This window comes from Danio rerio, chromosome 24 (assembly GCF_052040795.2).
Source record: "Danio rerio strain M-AB ecotype USA chromosome 24, GRCz13ab, whole genome shotgun sequence".
Lineage (NCBI taxonomy): Eukaryota > Metazoa > Chordata > Actinopteri > Cypriniformes > Danionidae > Danio > Danio rerio.
In genome coordinates this window covers 12,027,782-12,052,734 of record NC_141044.1, presented here as the reverse complement: position 1 = coordinate 12,052,734, position 24,953 = coordinate 12,027,782, and the positions used below count along the sequence as shown (strand labels likewise).

The 24,953-nt window shown below is 35.7% G+C and overlaps 1 protein-coding gene across 1 annotated transcript in view; it reads left to right on the top strand.

Annotated features, from left to right (window-relative positions):
- The window catches only part of acad11 (acyl-CoA dehydrogenase family, member 11), a 108,288-nt gene that overhangs the window by 81,792 nt on the left and 1,543 nt on the right, over positions 1-24,953 (top strand). The window contains 5 exon segments of the mRNA NM_200178.1: positions 847-919; positions 15,472-15,557; positions 18,083-18,154; positions 18,871-19,025; positions 19,929-20,045. Coding sequence (NP_956472.1) covers positions 847-919; positions 15,472-15,557; positions 18,083-18,154; positions 18,871-19,025; positions 19,929-20,045 — 503 coding nt within the window.

The window sequence follows — 24,953 nt, the reverse complement described above, 5'->3', positions numbered from 1 at the left end:
GGGTGAGAATGTGGTAAAATCCAAAAACATGGTAAAAATCAGACATGGGCTTTTCTTTTTCTGGACTGCTTTTGTAAATTGTTGGTTGGGTTTAGGGAAGTAAGCGGGTGGGCGGGTCAATCTGTAAATTTAGTTGGGTTCAGGGAAGGGGATGGGTCAGCCAAATGGCCAGTCGCCCAGTCAATCATTCAGCCAGTCCGACAGACGACAGCGGCTTCTGGTGGGTTTATGCGAGAACAGTGTGGGCACAAACGGCACTCGCGAGAGACATTTGAGATGCAAAAAAGCCCACACAGCGGCCTATTGCGGATTCGCAAAAACAAAAACTGCATAAATACGTACCTCCGAACTGTGGGTTGTAATCTGTTAGACCCCTACTTTTGACATCTGCATAACGCCTTAACAATACCCATGAGTTTGTGGCAGCACCACTTCAAATATTTAAAAAAAGTAAATTAACATAAACGTTTAATTTATTTGTTGCAGGAAAATCATTCCATAAACAGTGATTCATTCAAGCTGTCAACTTTACAGAATTTTAATTCCTTTTCTAGCAATTCAGTTCCCTGTGTTATCTTCTAAAATTCCATGCAATTTTAGCTATCAGACAGTCTAGCTCAGTTCTGTGGAAAATTCCATTTGCCTGGCAAACAGTTTGAAATGAAAAACAAACACACACACACACACACATATACACACACACACACACACACACACACACACACACACACACACACACACACACACACACACACACACACACACACATACATTTTTTTTGGTAAATGCTGTTTTATCTTTAATACATGGGGTTAACATTTTCTCTCTATTTCCACCCCACCCCAGGTGCTGGTAACCCTAAGTGTGAGATTGCCATAGTTATGTGCAGGAGCAAGGCAATGGACTCAAATAATAAAAGGTATTGTATCTCTTGTCATTTTTATCAGCAGCACTTTATCAGGTTAAAATGAGCATGCAAATTCGTCTTAGCTAACTCAGCTTAGGTAACTTTAGCCACTTTTTTTTTTTTAATTATTCAAGTCCTGTATCTAGGTTAGGTAGACTTAAATTCCAACAAAGCTTTGATTAGAGCAGTTTTTCAGAATTTATTTATTACTGGTATTGGCAGATTTGGTATGTGATCTGTGGTCATTGTTGAGATCTGCTTTGACTGCATTTTTTCACTGAGCTGACTTTAAACAGCACAGTCAGTTCAGTTTTGGCACTCCACTGTACTGCAGACAGGCTGTGATCACAAACGCAGTAATTTTCCCATCACTGAGTTGCAGCTGGAAGGACATCTGCGTAAAACATATGCTAGAGTAATTGGCGGTTCATTCCACTATGGTGACCCCCGATAAACAGTAAAGTCTAGATCGGATACGCAGCCGACCGGAAGTGCAATATGTAAATCAATTATAGTAGCATTTTTTATGACACCGTATAACAATAATTAATATTTTTACAGTACTGTGACGGTTGGGTTTTGGGTTCGAGTGGGGGTATTTAATAAAATACAATAAATGATGAATTTAATAAATAATATAAATAAGTTCTCATTAACTTTCGACCGCAACCATATCCGATCTAGCAATGACCTTGATAAACCAGGGACTAAGCTGAAGGAAAATAAATGAATGAAATGCAGTAACATCAAGATAAATAACTGTTTTCTCTCTTTTAATATGCATTTAACAGATATTGCTCATCCCTGATCCATTTTAGTTTGTGCTAATATGCTATAATAATAGCAATAATATAATTATACAATAAATGCAACAAAAACTTTATTCTACGTATTTATTTATTTCAGAATATTTCAAACTTTATACCTAAATACTTTTAAAAAAAATAATTAGACATGATCATTCTTTTGTTTTACATACTGTAAACAAACTTCTCTCTTTATTTCCAGTAATATGCAAGTTACTTCCAAACATGTAATATGTTGTTTTCACATGACATCGTTGATGACAGGAAGGGATTCTTCTACAGAGGAATCGCTAATAGATATGCAGAACAGCTTTTATAGACTTCCAAAAGTTTTTCCTCATTAACGGGGCAAAGTTCAAGAAACTGGCTGAAAAATAGAAACAAAGGCGGCGTGTAATAAACATTCATGTTCAATACATCTATATGTACAATTGTTTTAGACCATTATAACAGCTCTTTTGACAGCACCAATAGAGATTATATACATGCCTAGCTATGTGTATAAATATGTTTGTGTTGTATAAAAATTTGATGCAAACACCACCACAACTGCAATAAATACTGTAACTTTAGTGTAAACTGTGGTGCATTGTGATGATGTATAATTATAGCATAGATTATTGGATACTTTTACTAGTTTTTTTACTATTATATACTACTATATAATTACTACGACAGTTTAATTCAAGTAATAATCTATAGTATGCTTTCAAACACTGTAGTAGTTACTATATTTAGTATTTTTCATGTAACGTAACAGCTTAAACATTATACCGTCTCAATGACAGGCCAATATATTTTAGTTCAGTAGAAAACTCGACCCTCTTCATTATATAAGGATCATACCCAACTTATGTGGTTATTTTCTATTTATATCTCCTATAAATTCCTCCATGTCTCCCATTCAGTTTTTTACTTTCTGCGCATCAGCAGAACCACGTGATTGAAAACAACCAATAGTTTACGGATTACTTGATTCTGTTATTTAAAAACAATACTGTTTCATATTGCCTTTGAGTTACTTTCACTACAATAACTACAGAAGTAAAACTTAAAAGCAAAATACATTTGATTTTTTTTCCAAACACAAGAACTGTTATTTATTGTTTAATTGTTTAATTACATTATCCCAAATTATTGTGTACTTAGTCAAACAGCTAAATCTGTTTATTATTATTATTATTATTATTATTATTATTATTATTAAACATTTTTATGTATACATATTTATTTGAAATATTTATTTATAAATTAAAATTTTATTTATTTAAAAATATTTATGCATTTAACATTATATTGAAAATAGTTTGATTAATGACCAGAGCCCCTTGGCTAAACCAACTGATATATAGATATGTCAGTCTCTCACCATCCCACTTTAATTAAGATACTTAAGATTGAAACATATCACTCTTGAATAAACATTCAGGGGATACCTAGACATAGTCAAATAATAAGAGTTCATTTCATGGAAATGGCATACTGTGAGCCTCAGACACTTTTTTTTCCGTGTTTCCATGTAAGTTCCACGAGTGTAAAACCTACGTGAAAATGGGCCTATCGGAAAACAAAACAGACTGTTGCATGACTCATCCTCAAGATTTATATGTACTTTAGGTCACTTTTTCACGTCATCTGGATGCGATGAGCTGCCAAGTTATCAGGAGATCAGCAGCAATAACACAGACTGATTTTGCTCTAGGAACAGGGCTGGACTTGGACAAAAAAAAGCCCTGAACATCATCTAGAGCAGCCCACCATGCAATCGCATGTCTAATTTGCTATTTTTTGGAGATGCACTCTCCATCGGCGTAATGGATGTTATATTGTACAAACTGCATTTTATATCACACTAACTTAGACCTAACTGATAACTTAAACCTACCCCTCACAGAAAACTACTGGTTTCTTTACATTCTATGAAAAAATCATTCTGTATGATTTACACACCTGTTTACTCACGAGGATCTCTAGGTCCCCACAGTGAAATAATTGGTGTTCATTCATGTTTTAGGCCCCGCCGGAATAAAAACAGGCACACATATAAATATACATGCACAGACAAAGAATTGGACTATGTGCATCTGTACAGTATGTATTAGTTCATTAGGAATTTTGTTATATGGCTGATTAGAATCTAAATACAGTTTATATAATATAAAGCCAAGTAACCAACCAATAATCAAAACAATAAATTGGAAAATGTTAAAGGTTTTATTAGGCTTTATTATAAAAAAAAGTTATAAATTATTATTAATATTTTTAATATTAATTTATACAGATTGCTTTGGACCTGTTGTGAGATTATTACTTTAATTATAATACAGAATTTAAATACAACAATGCTGATTGAGTAAAATGTTTTCAATAACAATTATACTTAAAATATTAAACTAAATAAACTGCCACTAGGTGATGCCAAATTACAGATTTTTATCACCGAATCATTAATTCAATTGCTTCATTTTGTATGGCTAATTCATTTAAAAGTGAAACAAGTAACTGTCTTTACAAATGGGTAGTTGAATCACTGACTCACTAAATTAATTTATGAATATTTATTCATAATTCACGTTCATTTAAAAAGGCAACAAAATTAAGGTTGTCAAAATTAGCATTAACGCACGCTATTAATTTGAAATATTTAACGCGTTAAACAAAATAACACAAAATAACCCAGTTGCAGTTTTTTTTTTTATTTCCTGTTGTGGTCGACGTGTGTTTAACATGCAAAGAAATATGGATAAGACCAAGTAAGTGCTTTTACATGGAAAGTTTCAGTATAAAACAATTAATGTCGCACCCCCAGGCTATCCAGCGTTTCCTCCAGAGTATCATGCAATTTCGGTTGTTTAATTTTAATCTTTAGACTAAAATTTTATTATCTTAATCATAAAATTAGGTGTCCATGTAAATGTACTCAGTGAAAGTGCCAGAGTATGTCGCAAGCTTCAATAACAGCCCATTCCTCTGCCTTTAAGTTGATTCCATGCACCCTCAAATGTTTCATTAAGTTTGACGTGTTTCCCCCTACACGCAACTTTTGTAAAGCAACTGCTATACCTTGCTTTGTCAAAATCTTGTAAAATACAGCCATACTTTAGAACGTTTAGTATAAGCAAATTTTATAAATGCTATCGTGCGTGTTGATGAATCGCTGAGGAGGATGAAGAGTTGCTCACCAGTTGCGCTGGACTGCGCGCGTTGTGTGTGTGTGTGTGTATGTGTGTGTATGTGTGCGTGAGTGCATTTCCTAGCAACAAGAGCAAACGCCTGACATCGCTGACTGTGTTCAGAGAGAACAACAACAAAATCGAGAATCCTTCAACTTTATGCAAAATGAAGAGCAGCTTTCTTGAGCAACAGCCAATAGGAGCTAATAGGAGCATCAGCTCACGTGATCCTCTCTCAGCTCTTTTAGAGGCTAGTTGTATTCTCCGTGATGTAGACCTACACAGACCTGCGTTTGCAACAGGTCACCACCCAGAGTGACAGGCAGTTACAAATTTGCTGCTTGTGTGATGCATACTGTACATTGCTGAACATGCATACTGTATCATTGCTGAACATCTATTTTGTGCAGTCTTAATACCGGATAAGCATTTCTTTTTATATACAAATGTAATATTATTTAGGTTCAGATTGCTTAAAACAAAGAAAGACAATTCTAAGTATGTATACCAATGCGAGGTTGTATCTAAATGCAGATAGGGACGTCAACAAGAGGCTTGGGTCAGGTCACCCGTAGGCAATTAAGAGCTGGTCTTAGACCTGTAGAACTATTATTACTTTAAAAACTTATTATTACTTTAAGACCTTCTTATTACTCTGAATTACTTTAAAAAGAATAACCATAAAAATAGCTAAATCAGTTTTGACACTTTAGAAAGTATTAACTCATAGAATTAATGATAAAAACAGTGCTTCCCAGTCGTCAAACTCAGTAGTTCCACTCAAAAAGTCTCCAACACCTATGACCTGGTTTCGTGGCTCCTGAAAATAAAGTTAAAGTAGACAGACAAAGAGAGGAATAAGGACACTAAACATTCTTACATAGCTGTGTGTTAATTTTATTCATTAGTCCGAATAATTGCAAAGTTAAATACTGGTTTAAATAATCATATTAATAAAATAATGAGAAAAAGGATACTAAGAAAAGGATTAACGTTAATCTTTGACTGGACGGATTTGAAGACAGAAATCTGTATCCATCAATATGTGGATAAGACGTCTTAATCGTTATTCAATGTCAGAACTAGCTAGAGGAGTAGTATTTGGCCAATTTATTATTCAGCAGATACTGGACTTCCTTTTTCCAAAATCTCAAGGTTGTTCAATGGAATTTGATAAAACTGCTGACCGATAGGTGAAGAACATCTACTGTTTCATGCCTCAAAGCATTGGCATATCAGAGAAATGATGGAGGCAAATTAATTAATTCTTGTTGTTGAGCAACAACCATATTCTGATCAAACAGCATATTTTAAAATAATGTCAGAATTTTTTATTACACCTGCAACTGGCAATCATCAGGTGACTTTAACTCCACTTGTGGGGCAGTCACAAAATGTGAAGAATGGGAATGAGGGGAGCTGTCCACAATTATCACAAGACTAGCTAGCACTGGGACCATGCCTGGATTGGCTAATTGAGAGGACCGGGAGTATTTCGGGTGGGGTGGTCCTGTTTTTTTGGCCTCAAGGGCTGGGGTCCCTAGCTGCCTGCGTTCTCAGCAGTTGCACTTTTTCCATTAATTAATCTATTTATTTATTTGAGCATAGCCTCACTAATTTTATTCAATGCTTTACTGCAGCTCCACTCTTTTTATTTATTTTCTCGCAGCTCCATGAGTAGAATGCAGCCTGCAGGTTAAAGATGATCATTAAACTCCCCAATAGTGGCACCTTGCTGATCAATAAAATCATTTGTTAAGAGATACGCGAGAGATGAAAAATTGATAAAAAGTGCAAAGGTGGCACTGAAAAGGCCAGAATTTAAAAAAGCTGAGTACATTTTTCATTAAAACCAGCGGCAGCAAGAGTACAACAACACATGAAGACGATGAAAGGGCTTATGATTTAATGTTAAGCTAGTTAGGAGCAGTGTGAACTTTTTCTTCTACTGTAGCTCTTCAGCAGCAGCCTCTTGTCCAGTTTGAAGCTTACAGTGAAGAGCCAGGCCTCGTAACGTTACCAAGCACCAGTCATGAGCGCAACTTACTAGATTGGGCAGGTAGGATTGTCATTGAGTGAGTATAAGAATTCAAACAATTAATATTAAAGAATATTACACCTGTTCAATAAAAAAAAGCCCTGAGACAATTAATGAAATCAGATGATTCACTACACTAATACATCTGACTTAACTTCATTAGGAAGCTAAAAATGGAAAAAAAAGATGAGGCCATTATTAGAAAGTAATACTGTGGTTTAAAATGTAAGCAGATAAGTTGTCTGTGCAATACTTGTTTCTGTGTAATAGATAAAATGTCTGTCCAATGCTTGTTTTATTCTTTATTTGTGTTTAATGACTGAGTACCTGTGAACAATTTAGCACAGAATATATTCAGATATTGCAGAAAAGGACATTGTGATGATTTTATGCATATAGCTAAATAGATAATTGTATTTATTTGATATTTTTTGGTTTGATGGTTTGGATAATAATGAGCACTAAATCTTACAGAAAATAGATTCTTATACTGTTAAACATTACATTGCACTAACTGTTCAAATAAATCTTCACTAAACTACTGAATTGGAAATGACGTTATTGTAACATAGTCAGTTGTGAACTGAAGTGGGCGGGTCTAAGGTTTGAAACTCCAGGGCTAAGAAGTAGTCCCACTCCGGCCCTGACTGAGACTAGTCTGTTTTGATTGTAGTACAGCTTAAGAATGTTAAAGTTTACTTAAGATTAACATTTACTATTGGAAGAAGCACAGTGACCTGATCATCTATGCTTAATTTTCAAAGCTAAACAACCTCTTACTGTCAGTTTTAGGGGTGCTCTTCATCGGAAACAAAATAGGTAGTCTGACAAACTTCCAGATAGTTCTGAATTACTCCACTTGTCATGCAAGACAGCCAGGAACTCATGAACACAAAGACACGCTTGTCTGTGCTTTAACCAGTACTCTGAGTAACCTCTCTGGCTGCCAACATCAGCCATGGCAGGCCTCTTTCTAGTCTCTATCCAACCTGATGCAGAAAGCCCTGATCCAAAAATTTTAATGTGAAATTATAGCACTCATGTGCTCCTTGCATCTGCACATGATATGTGGTGGCTAAAGCTGGATTTATACTTTCGCCTGGCGCCGCAAACGGACAAGGCTTGTATACTGGCCCCATTTGCCATTGTAATATTCTTTAAAATAGGAGGGGGCGGTCAAAAAAAACTGTAAGGATTAACAGAGAAGTAGGAACTTTCCGGAACTACATTTTATCATTAATATCGTTCAAGACTTAATTAGACTTAAGCCCCTTTCACACAGTGATACCGGTAAATATCTGGAAAATTTCCGGAACGACTTTACCGGTATATTCAAAAAAGCGCTGTTCACACAGGCGAGGACGTTACGGAAATTTTCCGGAAAAGAGCATTCACACATCCATTCCAAAATACCGGTAAATTCTGACATCATTCACCACAAATGAGCTTTAAACGGCTGCGCTTGTATTTGTAAACATTTGACTAAACTCTGTGGATGATCAATATTGTGAACATCTTTCGCAGGATCACTTTCTCATCTCGAGATGTTCATAATATGTGCGTGTGCAGGCGCTCACAGGCTGTTTCACAGGCACACGCAAAGCTTGAAGGTAAACAAACAACGGCTTATAAGCATCTCATCGATGATTATTTACACAGTTGGCATTAAGAAGAACATATAAACGTGATCTGACTAACTTCTAGCAGCTAAATGCCTCTGGAAAAATATTCAAAGGCCTTTTTTCTCACAAACCGCGCGGACGTAAATGCGACTGACTGTTGTGATTGGCTAAAGCAGACGTCTCACGTCAGCACGTTCTAGACGTGGACGCGCTTATTACGGGAATCTTCCTTCTGCATTCACACAGCGCAGCATTCCGGCAAATTACCGGTAATGTTACAACTTCTCTTTCCGGAAAATAGCCAGAACGAATTTACCGGTATTTTCAAAAAGGGCCCGTTCACACATACAACCTTTCCGGAAAATTGCCGGTAATTTTCCGGAAAGGTCTGTATGTGTGAAAGGGGCTTTAGTTAGACTTAGTAAGACTTAGTTAATTATTTATATCAATTATTTTAATGATCATAAGTATTCGTATAACCATTCGGGATTTAAAAAAAAAAAATTGATGCATCACTTGCTTTTGTTCATATCTCGGACAGTTTTACCTATTAAAGTTTATTAAAGTTTTAATGACAAGATAACATGGGTTGCTCTACAAATATATTTTTTCTTATGGCAGGAATAAAAGCAACAAAAAAAAGTACACTTACTGAAAAATACAGATGTTTTTTTTTTATTATTTAGCCCGTTCAACAATTCACACATTACTGTCTGTCTTCTGCTAAAAAGGCAATAATGGTCCAACATTCCTGACCATTATCACCAATAAAGCCTAGAAAAACAGGGCATCAGTACATTGTAAACCTATAGGATCAAATATTTCTTTCCAATTATTAGAGAAATTATTTGTTCGTTAATTATAGATTTGCTACTATAAAGCTGTTTTAAATTCAAAATTGTAACATATACATCAATGTAAAATCTATGACTGGTGGAAAAACATATTTCTCTAAATGTGTACTTGAGTCTCTACTTTTGCCATGTCCTCTTTTGGCTTTACCAAACTTATCCCTTCGATTTTCTCAACCTTTTAAATAAAAACTCGGCTGTTACATTTCTAACTAACAATTATTGTCCATCTGGTTCTCCCTATGATCACACATTGACAGATTATAAAGATGTCTGTACAGTTGTACCTGTTTCAGACAAAATCTCTTCAAAGTGATTCATATTCAGCTCAAATCAAATGCGGCGCCTCTGAACTATTTGCTCGAGTCTCAAAAAAACCATGTGCTCCGCCAGCCGAAAGCGAACATCCGCAAACACGGTGATGATGTTACATTCGCCGCGCACACTCCAGCGAACTAGCTGACATGTCGAGTATAAACCAGGCTTAAATTTAGTTTAAAGGGCCATGAAACCCCCAATGTCTTAGCAGGGTGTTTTTACACCTCTAGTTTAAAAAAAAGACAGGAAAGTGGGTGAGTTCAGCTATGTTTAGGTGGGAGTGCAGTGTTCCCCATTAGGATTTTTTCCAGCTGTGGTGGCAGGTACAAATCTACCAACTACCTATGGTGTTATTTCAATGACAAATGGAGAAATTTCATGAGGGCAGTATAATAAGTCTTGATCGCATTTATGTAATACTAGTATGCAAATCTCTTTGCTTGCGCAATGATTTCCTCTGTCCGTGCACAAAGCTTCTTGCACGTCCTCAAATATACGCTGCTCAAGCACAGATCTTCTTGTGAGCTCTCAAATAAACACTTCTGAAGTGCGATTTAGTGCGTTTATGTAACAAGTATGTCTCTGACATTTATTAGATTTGCTAGGAATATTTATGAATTTCTCCAATAGACCTACAGAGCGGCATTAATGTCTCCTGAAGTAAAATGAAATTGCAATAAACTCCAGCAAGTTAAAGTCATTGTATGCAGAACCACAGACCTTTATCTATAAATAAAGTATAATAATGGAAACTATGTTCATCTTAACTTAAAGGTACAGTGTGTTTGCTGGCCTCCCGCATCTGTCAGTCAGTCTGTCAGCACGTCACCTTAAAGGGTTAAACAAATAACGCATAGCACTACTACGGTTACAGAAAAAGAGTTCTGTTCAAAGAATGAATGTAACGGAAACCATGGAGTGTTAAATGAGGGAAGAGTTTGCATGAAAAGGGGAGTTCCATTACATTCACATGCCAATTTTCACAGTGACAACACAAACGCAGACGAAGGGGAGATAGACAGTGACAACGTTTACATGGACATCAGTAATCAAATTATTTGCCTTAATCTGAAAAAGACAATAGTATGATTAAGGTATTCACATGAGTTCCTTTTTAATGTTCCTTTCATGATCACATTTTACATGTTATAGCACACAGAACGATTGATGTCATTGTCACCACGCTATCCACATTTCCTCTGGAGTTTCATGTAATTTAGGATGTTTCATTTTTAATTTGTCGAATTCAACTGCGGTTTAGCTCTATCGTTTTCATTTAGGATTATTTCATGCATGCCCCCATGACAAACTGATTATTGAATGCGAGGAACTGCTGAAAGAATGCAGTTTTAATGGAATTTGATACCGCACGCCAAATGGAAAAAAACAACAACCCCTGCAATTCTCCGTAGTTGCAGAGAATAGTGTCAAAAAGCTGAGTGTGTTTATAGACTATGCTGTCACAAATTGCAGCAAAAATCATACACACTATAAAATTTCTACACAACGGTATAGTTTGTTATACTTTAAACTATAATTTAAAGTAAATCATTTTGACTAAGGTATTTATTTAAAAACTGGAAGAGTACTGCTGATGACGAACATTGATCACACACTTACCAAATTGAAGTAAAGTTTAGTCATGACAACTGTCAGAATAATCATATTTTTTTTGGCTTGTGTATGAAATATACAGTTGAAACCAGACATTTACATACACTCTAAAAAAGGAACATAAACATTTTTTAAAAAATGTCTAATGGTAAATCTTACTAAATGTTTACTATTTTAGGTTCGTTAGGATTACCTGAATGATTTACATTTGCTAAATGCCAGAATAATGAGAAAAATTTTTTTTTAATTTTTAGACAGTCAAAAGTTTACATACACTTCCTTTGTATTTTTTAGCTTTGCTTTTAAACTGTAATACTTTGGTCAAATGTTTTGGGTATCCTTCCACAACCATCTCAAATAGTTTGGCCCATTCCTCCGGACAAAATTGATGTAACTGAGTCAGATTTGTTGGCTGTCTTGCTCGTTTTTCAACTCTGCTCACAACTTTTCTATAGAATTGAGATCAGGGCTTTGTGATGGCCATTCCAAAACATTTCCTATATTGTCCTTAAACCACATTTTAACTAATTTGGCAGTATGCTTAGGGTCATGGTCTGTTTGGAAGACCCATTTGTGGCCAAGTTTTAGTTTCCTGGCTGATTTCTTGAGATGTTGGTTCAGTATGTCTACATAATGTTCTTTCTTCATGATGCCATCTATGCTGTGAAGTGGACCAGTCCCTCCTGAAGCAAAACAGCCCCACTACATGATGCTGCCGCCCCAATACTTCACAGTTAGGATGGTGTTCCTAAGCTTGTAAGCTTTTCCCATTGTTCTCCAAATGTAACACTGGTCATTATGGCCAAACAGTTCAATCTTAGTTCCATCAGACCACAAGATATGTCATTATTCCTTTTCCCAGTGTAATTTAGCAAATTGTAATCTGGCTTTTTTGTTGATAATGGCTTGGTGATTTTCCCATGTTGTCACAAAAGGAAGCAGTGTGTTTGAGGTTATCCTTAAATACTATTCTACAGTTGCGCCTCCAATTAACTCAAATGCTGTCAATTAGCCAATCGTAAACTTCCTAAACCTTGACACCATCATCTGACCTTTTTCTGTGGCATAATCATTTTATTGTATGTAAACTTTTGACTTTCAAGAAAAGTTATAACAATTTCTCAAAAAATATATCTCTTATTATTCTGCTATTAAGCATAACAGAAACAAGTTTGATAATCCTAACTTACCTAAAAGAGAAAGGGTTTAGTCACATTAACATCTGACTTTTTTAAAGGGTTATGTGCCTTTTTATAGAGTGTATGTAAACTTCCGGTTTCAACTGTACATAAGCTTCATTTTGGCAGACAAGCTCTGCTAACCTACTTCTGCTTTAGAGCAAGAATGCTATTGTTATTTCTGCTTGGTCAAGATGAAAAATAGTTGCTTTAAATAAGTAAAAACTCCTAGCAGATCTCTACAGGTGGCGCTGGAAAGAAGGACATTTACATTTACATTTAGTCATTTAGCAGACGCTTTTATCCAAAGCGACTTACAAATGAGGACAAGGAAGCAATTTACACCACTAAGAGCAACAATGAATAAGTACTAAAGGCAAGTTTCAGGTCTGTAAAGTCTTAGAATGTGTTAGTAATTTTTTTTTTTTTTTTTTTTTTTTTTTTTTTTTTTTTTTTTTGTACAGTTAGTGTGATATTCAAATAGGCAATTGCAGATTAGGAAGTGAAGTGGAGACTAAATAGTTGAGTTTTTAGTCGTTTCTTGAAAATGGCGAGTGACTCTGCTGTTCTGATGCAGTTAGGGAGTTCATTCCACCAACTGGGCAGATTGAGCGTATGGTGCAGATTGAAGGATGGTGGTATGGCCAGTAGTATGGCCAGTACTTCTGCGTCTTAATGAAACAGTTGGTGATTATAAGAGTTTAATCCCTGAACTATGAATTTAGTTCTCTATCTGGAATGGTTAATTTTAGGCGAAAATTTTAAATGAACTGTGATTTATGATAGATTTCATATTAATGGAAAGCAATGGAAAAGTGGTCAGACAATGAGTAACCAGGCACATTACCATAAGCAAATACTCACTTCCAGCTTTAAAGCTAGGAAGAGGATGTGGGCTGACACAGTCAGTGATGAGACTCTTGAATTGTTGACACACAGCTGGAATTAGACGCAGAGTGGACAGTTTTACCAGTGAGCTGACATGTGTGGCAAGTTTTAGCAAAACTGAAAACATCATTACATAGAATTCTGTCATACTTCTTTACACTGGCATGACCAGCAAGACAGTTTTTGAAATAACTGGTCAAAACTTAATGGACACTTTAACCTGGACTATAAGATCACCAATACAATTACCAGCATGAAGGGAACATTTTCTGAGTAGAACACAGTTTTTAATATAATAACTCATCAAAATGCAACGTTGCAAATTACCTCTAGAGTTAGTTCTTGTGACTGCTCATCTCAAGAAACAGCTACCAGGTAATCAGTTAGAGACGTTCTCACTTTGTAGGGTTTACTTCAGTCCTGCCTTGGCTAGCAGATTGGGTTACTGCACAAACTACAAACAACTGAGACATGTGAATGATTGTGTTGACAATCATCAGCCAGCAACGTGGTCGTACTTGTTTAATGGCTAAATCAAATGCAAATTATTAGCAATGTTTACTTTGGGACAAAATACATGTAGGCCTTTTATTCATAAGTTGCTTTTATTTCTATTAAGTCTAGGCATTGATGCTTGACCTGTTGCTGTCACTCCAATCGACTTTCATCAATGTCTTGTTCTAATGTACTTTTTCAAATTCCAAATACCATTTTCACATTAAGTGTCATTCTGCAAAAGCTCAAAGGAGAGGACACATAGAGCAGACAGACAGGTGGTGCCTTCAGCACCTTTAGATCCACTTTATCCCATATTTGTTTACGTAATATGACATTTCAGAGCAATAAGCTATAAAAGCAATATTGGATTCAAGTTCAAAATAGGAAGGGCAAACACCAAACACAACTCAAACCACCAATCCACACTCCCTCCTCCTCAACCCTTCTTCAAATAAAGTGAGCATTTACCACTTGTCCAAAATAAGCCAAAATGAGGCAGATATTTGCAAAATAAACAGTTTTAACTTGGGATGCACCGATACTGGCATCGGTATCGGGCCATGTATTTGTTTTCAAACTTGATAAAACACACAGATACCAAAGACAGATATTAGTAATGTCACCAACAGAACTTTTTCAGTACAAACAGAGGCTCTAGCAGTTGCTCCCACCACTACCCTCTTAAAGAACCCTAAATGAAACAGGCATTAAATGCAGCAACTACACATTTTCTGATGACAGTAGTTGGTCTAACGTAGGTCTGTCAAGATCAATATATCGAGTTATCAAGTGATTTATGAAAATGAGGGCAGTTAATTTTGGAGACGTGATGTATTGTACATTTATTATACTATTAGCCCCCCTTTGAATTTTGCTTTCTTTTTCCCAAATCATGTTTAACAAAGCAAGGAAATTTTCACAGTATGTCTGATAATATTTTTTTCTTCTAGAGAAAGTCTTATTTGTTTTATTTTGGCTTTTTAATTTTTTTTAACATCATTTTAAGGTCAAAATTATTAGCCCCTTTAAGCTATATTTTTTTCGATAGTCTACAGAACAAACCATCATTATACAATAACTTGCCTAATTACCCTACCTGCTTAGTTAGCCTAATTAACCTAGTTAAGCCTTTAAATGTTACTTTAAGCTGTATAAAAGTGTCTTGAAAAATATCTATTAAAACATTATTTACTGTCATCATGGCAAACATTAAAAAAAAATCAGTTATTAGAGATGAGTAATTAAATCTTTGTCATGTTTAGAAATGTGTTGGAAAAATCTTCTCTCCATTAAACAGAAATTGGAGAAAATTATAAACGGGGGCTAAAAATTCAGGGGGGCTAATAATTCTGACTTTAACTGTAAATATATATAGTAAAATACACGTTTTTAAAGTTTTTGTCAAACTCGCGGCATTCTACTTTCTACCACAAGTACTACTAAGGTGATGGCGGCAGCGGCAATTGCTCTTGGCCCTGTTGTTATGTTTATAGTTGTTATGTGTACCTTGGTCATTGTAAAGTGTTACTCGTGTGTTATTAATGGTGAATATGTGTGTAAATGTGCAAATGTTTTCAGGCATGGGGTGCACACCATGATTCTGGTCCCTATGAGCACACCAGGAGTAAAGAAGATACGGCCACTTACTGTTTTTGGACAGGACGGTGAGTTCTGAGTAAACATTTGTCATGCCACATCAAATTTATCGGATCCTCACCTCAAGTTCACTGTTGGCGGTTTCTTATCATCTGTGTGGTTTATGGCCTGTTTCCACCGAGTGGTTCGGTATTGTACGGGTTGGTACGATTTTATGTCGTGTCCGAGACATAACACCATTATAATAAATACATATACAAATATACAAACAAACCTTGTTGTCGTCTTGATGAACAGCCACAAAGCCAAGAAGAAGAGCTGAATCTGCCCTATGTCCTCTTCTTGTTTACAAGGCCGTCAAAAAGCACGAGTGGTTTCACTTTCTCCAGAGAGCTTGCGTGCGCATCTATATTTGATATTACAAACTTCTTGAGTTCATCATAAAAATAATCGCATGATTATTAAAGTGCTTCTGACATCTGTTCCTTTTGAAATGGACAAACGCAAGAGTGAAGCACGAAAACACAAAAGAGGAACCCTAAAAAACAAAGGAGCAAATGATACTTTCAGCAACCTAAAAGATGAACAAACTGGCATCTCTACTTTGGAAAAAGCCAGAAAAGTGGGCGTGTCCAGCTCTGTTTAGGGGGGAGTGTCGGAGGAGCAAAAGAGGTATGGTGTGGGAGTGTCTATTTGACCACGCGCTGAGTTTCAGAGTCAAAACACACACACACACAAACACACACAGGGGAGAAAGTGACTGTGTTTACATGGGCATCTTTAATCAAATTATTTGCCAAATTATTAAATGGTGGACTTTAACTGCAGTTTGGCACTTTTATTCAGGGAATTCATTCGGGCCCCTCGTGACAAATGAGATATTTGATTCGAGGAACTGCTCTAAGCTTGTATTTTTCATGCAATGTTTGATACCGTATGGTGAATAAGAGAAAAAAATAAACTCTGCATTTCTCTGTAACTTAGATGCACTCAGCAGGTAAGCCGCGTGTGTTATTCCGGTCACAAAATGTGGTTAAAATCCTACACAAAGGTAATAGTTTGGTTGTGGTGCTAACATGTTTACACTCGGTGCAATAGTTAGTTAGATACGAACCAACTGAATAAACAAAGCACTGGTCGCTCACTTACCAAATCTGTAGAGACAGGACAATCACCAGCAACTAGAACCGCGTCTTTATTAAGAGGAGTAGAGAAGCGAATCCGGATCTCCATTTGCAGAAGAGAAAAGATATCGGGTAAACAATGTTCCTTTAGACGAGCAAGTTTTTGTTGTCGCGCGTTGCGTCACATACACTGTAATCCACGCGTGATTCCAGCTGCGCTCTCACAGAGAGAAAATAAAAACAAAACTTCACTTCAGCAAATTAGGAAAGCAACATTGCACGCTTGTTTTGCCAACACAATATGTCGTCTCTGCCGTGACGCCGTCTACTCTGTAACATTAATGAATATTAATGAAGTTGCGCAATAGAGCGCGCTGATTGGTTTGAACCAAGTCTAACTCATGCATTAATGCAGCACACTCGGAGACGTAATACAGTACATCCAGGTACAGTCACCCAGTCTACACGCTGGAATACACGCTATGATCTCATGGCCTTGACGCAGCTTCAAAAATTCGTTTCACACCGGAAGTACGAATTTGCTCGAATTAACGCAAAAACAACCAATTTTTACTTTTAAGTGAGATGTATGTGTCCTAATATTGTTTTTAACAGTGTGGGACACATATATGACTGTCAACAGCTCAAAAGATGTGTTTTGGTGTTTTGTGACCCTTTAATTATTATCATTGTCTTTTGGACTAATATGAACTCGGAATGATGGAATTACATTTTTACAAGATGTTAAAGTTACATGTGCTGGTGAAAAATAAAGATGAGATGTTTGTACTGACTGTATATGTTTTGTATAATTTATGAAGGCCAAAAGGTTTTGGGTATTTTTATTTGTAATTGGTAACATTTTAAAGATTGTAGGTTTTATATAAATTTAATGACAGGTATAATAGTAGACACTTTAACATTATCATTGATCTGCAGCTATAATAAATCGTGTTCATAGAAAGGTTTGCAATAAACAATTATTTATATATGTATATATATATATATATATATATATATATATATATATATATATATATATATATATATATATATATATAATTATATATGTCGCTGTCTATGTTTATAGAGCATTTGTTCAGTAAGAAGTGCTTCTCATACGATTTGTGAACTTCAAGCGAGAATGATGTCAACTGCACATTACTGTCGAACATCACGTCCACCAAAAGGGTACCATTGGTACCCTTTAGCAGTGGAGAGACAAGTCTAAGGTGACCCATACTGTTCCACTTAGTGAAAACGGGCCTTACCAGCCTATTTCTCCATCTACATTTGCATCACAAGGCTCACCCTCTCATAATCCTCTGTTTGATTTTCTCCAGCATTGTTTTGTCTGTTCACTACATCTTTCCAGTAAGCACTCTGCAGTGACACAGATCAAAGATACCGTGTGTAGGGCCTTCTGAGAATTTTCCTACTATACAGTGAAATGATGTTTATCTCTGTAGATGCGATCCATGGTGGCCATTTTGAGATCCACTTCGACAATGTGAGAGTTCCTGCTTCCAACATTATCCTTGGTGAGATACATTCATGAGAATGTGTGTTTAGTTCTGGATTTCCATCAAATGTATGTGCATGCATTCGATACAGTATCTTCCAAACACTTACAGAAATTAAACAAATCTTTTAGGAATACTAGAAAATACTAAAAAAAGAAAAGTAAGACAAAGCTATCTATGTACAGTTGCAATCAGAGTTATTAAACCCCCTGAATTATTAGCCCCGCTGTTTATTTTTCCCCAAATTTCTGTTTTACGGAGAGAGAATTTTTTCAACACATTTCTAAACATATTTGTTTTAATAAGTCATTTCTAATAACAGATTTTTTTTATCTTTGCCATGATGACAGTAAATAATGTTTTACTAGATACAGACACTTCTATACAGCTTAAAGTGACATTTAAAGGCTGGTTAGGGTAATTAGGCATGTTATTGTATAATGATGCTTTGCTCTGTAGACTATCGAAAAAAATATACCTTAAAGGGGCTGATAATTTTTACCTTAAAACGTTTTTATTTTTATTTTAAACTGCTTTTATTTTAGCCAAAATAAAACGCATAAGACTTTCTCCAGAAGAAAAAATATTATCAGACATACTGGGAATATGTCCTTGCTCTGTTAAACATCATTTGGGAAGTATTTAAAAAAGAAATCAAAGGGGGTTTAATAATTCTGATTGCAACTGTATATTTGATTTACAGTATTGTTTCTTCTTTGATTGGCTGTTTGAAGGTGAGGGGCGGGGTTTTGAGATAGCTCAGAAACGGCTGGGGCCTGGTAGACTTCACCACTGCATGAGGGCAGTAGGGCTGGCAGAATGTGCACTGGAGCTGCTCTGCCATCGATCAGCCCAAAGACAAACCTTTGGAAAAAGACTGTACCAACATGTACGTATGTGATGTTTTTGAATGTAGTTTATAATTTAAATTTCACTGCTTTTTAAATATGTTCTGTTTAACTGTGCATGTGACAAATAATAATCATTCATTTAGATTCTTGAATCTATATATTACAGTTACTCAGCTTAAGATATATTTTAGCTTGCCATTTATGTTGCAGTACTCAATAACTTCATTTCAAAAACAATAGAAAGAATTGTGTAAATATATAAAACATGCTGCTTATTTAGATTTTTTTGAAAATGCCCTGCTCTTTCCTGTTTTTTTGTGATCCATTTGTTTGGTGTCCCACCACATATTAGTTTCCACTGACATTTTTTTTTTATCCTACTTAATTTATTTGCCCTTATGCATTTAAATCCTTCCTCCCCTTTAAGTTTCTCTCTTTTTTCAGTCTCATTGAAAGACTTAATCATCATCATTGTTGTGTCATGCAGTTTACATTTAATTACAGTTAATTATACAAAACATTAAATTCAATTAACTAAGTATAATCACTGGGAGTGTACTATTTCTGCAACAAGAGCTCCTTTTTAATGATGCTTAATTATTTTCACAAGGGTATTCTGATGTTGGGTTGTGGATAAAACATTGTATGTTTATTAGGAGATTATAATAGACTATAGGAACAGTTGAATGACTGTTTAATTATTGTTTTATATAGAGCATGTTCTCCTTAATGCAACAAAACTTGCCAGAGTAATATTTTGTATTGCCCACTGACTGCCCTAACCTCATAGCTTTTTGCTGACATCCTGTGGATGAAAGTTGTAGTGCAGCTGGTGCTATTTTTACTCATACTTCACATTAATCATGTAGTGTTGATTTGGTTTTGTGTCATTGTGTCATTTTGTGTCACGCTTTATTAATGAAGTTTGTTTCTGGCTCTAGGAGGTGGTTGCTCATTGGATAGCCGAGTGTCGAATCACAATTGCACAGACGCGTCTTTTAACACTACATGCTGCTCACACACTTGACACAAAGGGCAACAAGGCTGCAAGGAAACAGGTAACATATTGGCAGTCTCAATATTTTGCTTTAAAATGGTTTGATATTCTGTGATTTAAGTTTAAAGTGGTCAAACTCATCACTGTTCTCTTACACTGTTAATATACAGTCATTATTGTCTAGTTTATTAATTGACAATCCATAAGATGATGAAAGAGCAGAAATCAACACTGACATATTGATCTCGAAACTCACACACACAGGATATACCCTTACATAATTTATCTTAGAATTGAACACTCATTGTCACTTAGAATCAACAAAAACAAAAATATTTTATAAACACTGCTCGTATGCTTGGTGGATGTGAGCTCCTGATGATTTATTATTATTATTATTATTATTATTATTTGCATTTTGAAGAGGGAAAGATGGAAGCTATTATCTTTGGACACTCTGTGGGAAAAACACAAAATCCAATTTTATATGTGGTCCTTTAATCTCAGTAAATCATTTGGGAGTTATTTTTCATTCCACTCTTAAAATTGACTAACATACAAATTCACTATAGTTAAGTTTATTTTTTTTCTTTAACTTCATAGGTTAAATTCTTTATATCTTTTAAACAGATCTTGAAAGAGTTTTACATGCCTTGTCTTTAACACGCTTTGACTACTGTACTGTAACTATATATTGGTCTATCCCAATCTTTCATGTCATGGCTTTAAATGGTTCAATATGCCACTGACAGATTTTAACTGTAGGGTTTGTTAGCGAGCACACATTACTCCAATGTTAGTGTCTCGAAATTGGTTGCCAGTGTGCTATAGGTTGGAATTAAACATGTTGTTGTTGATTTTTAAGTCTTTAAATTTTATAGCTCCTGTTTGCTTGTCAGACCTTTAAAACTTGAATAGGGCAGCCAGATGCTTGCAATTCTCAGACAGCATTAGTTTGTCATACCAACAAACAAGACTAAAAGTGAGACATAAATTAATATATAGTTGAAGTCAGAATTATTAGCCCCCCTAAATTATTAGCCATTAGTCATTTCTAAACATAATAGTTTTAATAACTCATTTCTAATAACTGATTTATTTAATCTTTGCCATGATGACTAAATAATATTTGACTAGATATTTTTCAAGACACTTCTATACAGCTTAAAGTGACATTTAAAGGCTTAACTAGGTTAATTAGGTTAACTAGGCAAGTTTGGGTTATTAGGCAAGTTATTGTATAATGATGGTTTGTTTTGTAGACTATCGAGAAAAAATTTTGCTTAAAGGGGCTAATAATTTTGTATCTTAAAATGGTTTTTTTAAAAAAAATAAAACTACTTTTCTTCTTGCCAAAATAAAACAAATACCACTTTCTCCAGAAGAAAAAAATATTATCAGATTTACTGTGAAAATGCCCTTGCTCTGTTAAACATCATTTCGGAAAAAAACAGCAGAATAAAAAACACTGGGCAAAAAAAAAAAAAAAAAAAAATATATATATATATATATATATATATATATATATATATATATATATATATATATATATATATATATATATATATATATATATATATGTATATTTTTATATATTTATATATGTATATTCAATTAAGTATCAAATCTTTTTTTGTAACAAAAACATGGATCTTTTAATTAATAGTCTTCTCTGCTAATGTCACATATGTTTAATATGGTGAATGCAGATGGTGAACCACAGATGTTCACTACACCTTTAAACTGAAAGGCAGTGAAACTGAAATATATAAATGTTTGTTTAACTGTTCCATTCTGTGCTGATACAGCCCAGTCAGCAACAGTTTTATTTTTCGCAGTCATTTTGGTAATGAATGCTCTCGAATGTATTCCAAATGCGTTCTCAATATATTTTTTTTTATTTGCTTTGGACAAATTTTTAACTGAAATTTACAGTTTAAAACTAAAAGAGCCCCTTTTGAAAATTATCTTCCATGCAGTGTGTAACAGTTCCAAATGAATGAAAACACATTTCTAGGTTCAAAAATGAAAGTGTAGTGTATAAAATCTATTGCCTCGCTTCCAAAAAGGAGTTGACTCAGTTGTTTTGTTATGATGTCTGAAGAAACTTTTCTTGGCCCATTTAAAAAAAATAAACTTGAACCCCCCTCCTTCACTGAAATTGTGAAGAATGGGATTGCATTACTACATGAAGATGTGTGATTACTGTGGGATGCCTAGATATAAGGCTGTGTGGAATAAACTGTTAAAGCAAAAAAAAAAATTTACAATAATAACACAGAATAGCCTCAACCATGCATTGTTTTACTCTCATTTTATTGACGACTGCTATAGTAACCTACCCTACCAGGATGGGAGACAACATGGGAAAGCCAGGTTAATGCTGAAAGTGGTGTTAGTGAAACCAGGAGGGGGCTCTCAACCTGCGGACTGTGTGGGTCCTAACACCCCAGTATTGATGGGGACTTTATACTGCTTAGTGAGTGCTTTCTTTCAAATGAGACATTAAACCAAGGTCCTGACTCTCTGTGCTTGTTATAAATGCCAAAATGTCCTTCGGGGAAAAAAGTAGTGGTTTAACCCCGACATCCTGGCCAACTTTGCCCACTGGCCTCTGTCTATCATGGCCTTCTAAGCATCCCCATATCATAATTGGCTTTATCACTCAGGCCCCGTTTACACTAGTACGTTTTAGTTTTAAAACGGCGTTTTAGAATGAAAACGATCCGCGTCCACACTCGCGTTTTACCCAGCGTTTCTGAACTGCTCTCCGTCCACACCAAAACGCTGAAAACGCACATCACGTGACCACACAGACGCTCTCGGGCAAGCGCTGCAGCCCATGTACCCAGATGAGAGCTCTGCTAGTCGGACTTCTCATCAAGCATCTCCCGCTGGATCTAATCTCACTATATTTATTAAACGGGATATTTCATTCATCTTGTTGTCTTTATCTAACGACATATTCCCTGACTTTGGGCATTGGAATCTATTACTTGTTCTCAGGTAACGTGTTTTGGCTGAGCGCAAAGATAAGTTAATGATTAATGTAACCACGTACATTCTGTATATTGACTGATCGCTTGCCTTTATTTCCTATAATGTATAAACTTATTGTATGTTATACTTTTAAAATGGCCATTATCGATTCTTAAAACTGATACTCAGCAAAAGAGAGGGGATGTTTCGTATTTTCACTGAAATTGAAAGGAGGCAGTTGTTATCGGCTCCGTTTTGTTATAAATATCCAGACAGTGAAGATGACGCTCATATATGCAGCACGACGCCTCAACATGTCTGCTGTCTAAGTTGCTAATATTAAAATGAAAATAGGCAGTTCCTTAAATCATGTTTACATTTTATTGTTGAGAAAGTGAAACAACGAAGCCAGGGTGATGTGAATGAAGTTATAAAGTACACTGTTCCCTTTGAAGATTTACCCGTGTCCTCGGTATAGTCTGCTTTTCCATATCAAACTGAGAAGAAGAGACTGCAGCCTTGATCAAACTTGCGAAGTCTGAACTTACACGGAGAAGATTCAGGACTGAACTGTGTGTTAGGCTACTTAATATTCAGGAAAAGCCCCAATCAGAGAGGCGAACGTCTGCAGCCCCGCCTCCGTTTTCAGATGTCTCCGTTTTCCATCATCCACACTGAGACGGAGCAGCAGCGTTTCAAAATGAAAACGGCCTCTCCAGCGTTTTCGAAACGCTCCGTTTTCGGCGCTCGAGAACTCCGGCGTAGTGTGGACGGTTGGCGTAACCGTAGCAAAACTTATGCGTTTTCAAACTAAAACGCATTAGTGTAAACGGGGCCTCAGTCTCCTCACCACCAACCAGGTGGTGTGTGGTTTGCAGTCTCGCACAATATGGCTGTCGTCGCGTCATCCAGGTGGATGCTGCACACTGGTGGTGGATGAGTAGAATCCCCCCAATGTGTAAAGCCCTTTGAGTGTCCAGAAAGACCTAAGTAAATGTAAAGAATGTAAGGAATAATTTTTTTAAGATAAAGCGGAATTTGTTGCCTAGCCTTTTGTTTCTGCCCAACTATTTTTATGCTCATTTTGGATATGCGCATAAAAAATCGGTTGATGGAAACACTAGTATGGACATAACTTTCGAAAATAGGCAAAAAAAAACATATGCACATAACTCAGTTGAATAAACTTTTAATCAATAAAAAAGATGCGCTTAAACTACGATGGAAACACTTTTGCCAAACAAATTCCAGAATGTGTATTAAAAAAGATTTGTTACAGTATAAGAGATCATGTGATGGTGAAAATGTGTGTAAATGGACAAACTAGCAGGTTGCGCACATTGTAAAACATCTAAAACGTTGTTTTAGTCATTCTAAATGCCTTAATTGTTTCAGTATTAGTGTTATTATATTATTAATTACCTCCAGAGGGCCTGAAGCGTGTCAAGAGCGTCTCTTCTCCGCCTCCTGTAGCTTTAAACTCCACCACGCGTTCATCGTGTGTCAGCGTCTTCTGAGGTGAAAGTCATTAATTAAATGATATAAGATTTACGCAGCTTCTTCTACCGTGGTAAATTCTGTTTTTACTGTTGATATTTGGCGCCAGTTAATCAAGAAGTAACGATTTTGTTCTATTTGATTCGTTAGATGAAAAGACCCGTCTTTATTTGCCCATCTTTTATACGATATTCCAGTTTTGCACATAAATTAAACTAGCATTTTTGGATGAAAACATAGCTATTGCCTTTTTATAGTTGCAACATTCGCGCTTAACTCTGAGTTGGTCTACTCAAAGTTAATTGACCTAACTCAGATCAGCTATTCTGAAACAGAAAACTCTGAGTTTTTAATCTCTAAGTCAACTCAGAGATCAAGTTTAAACTCCGAGTTGGTTGAACCTCCTTACTGAAACCGGCCAATTGTCTTTAGTGGCAGAGATGTCAGGAGCTGTGTGGACTCGGTGCACTTTGTTAGTGCAGGAATTACGTCA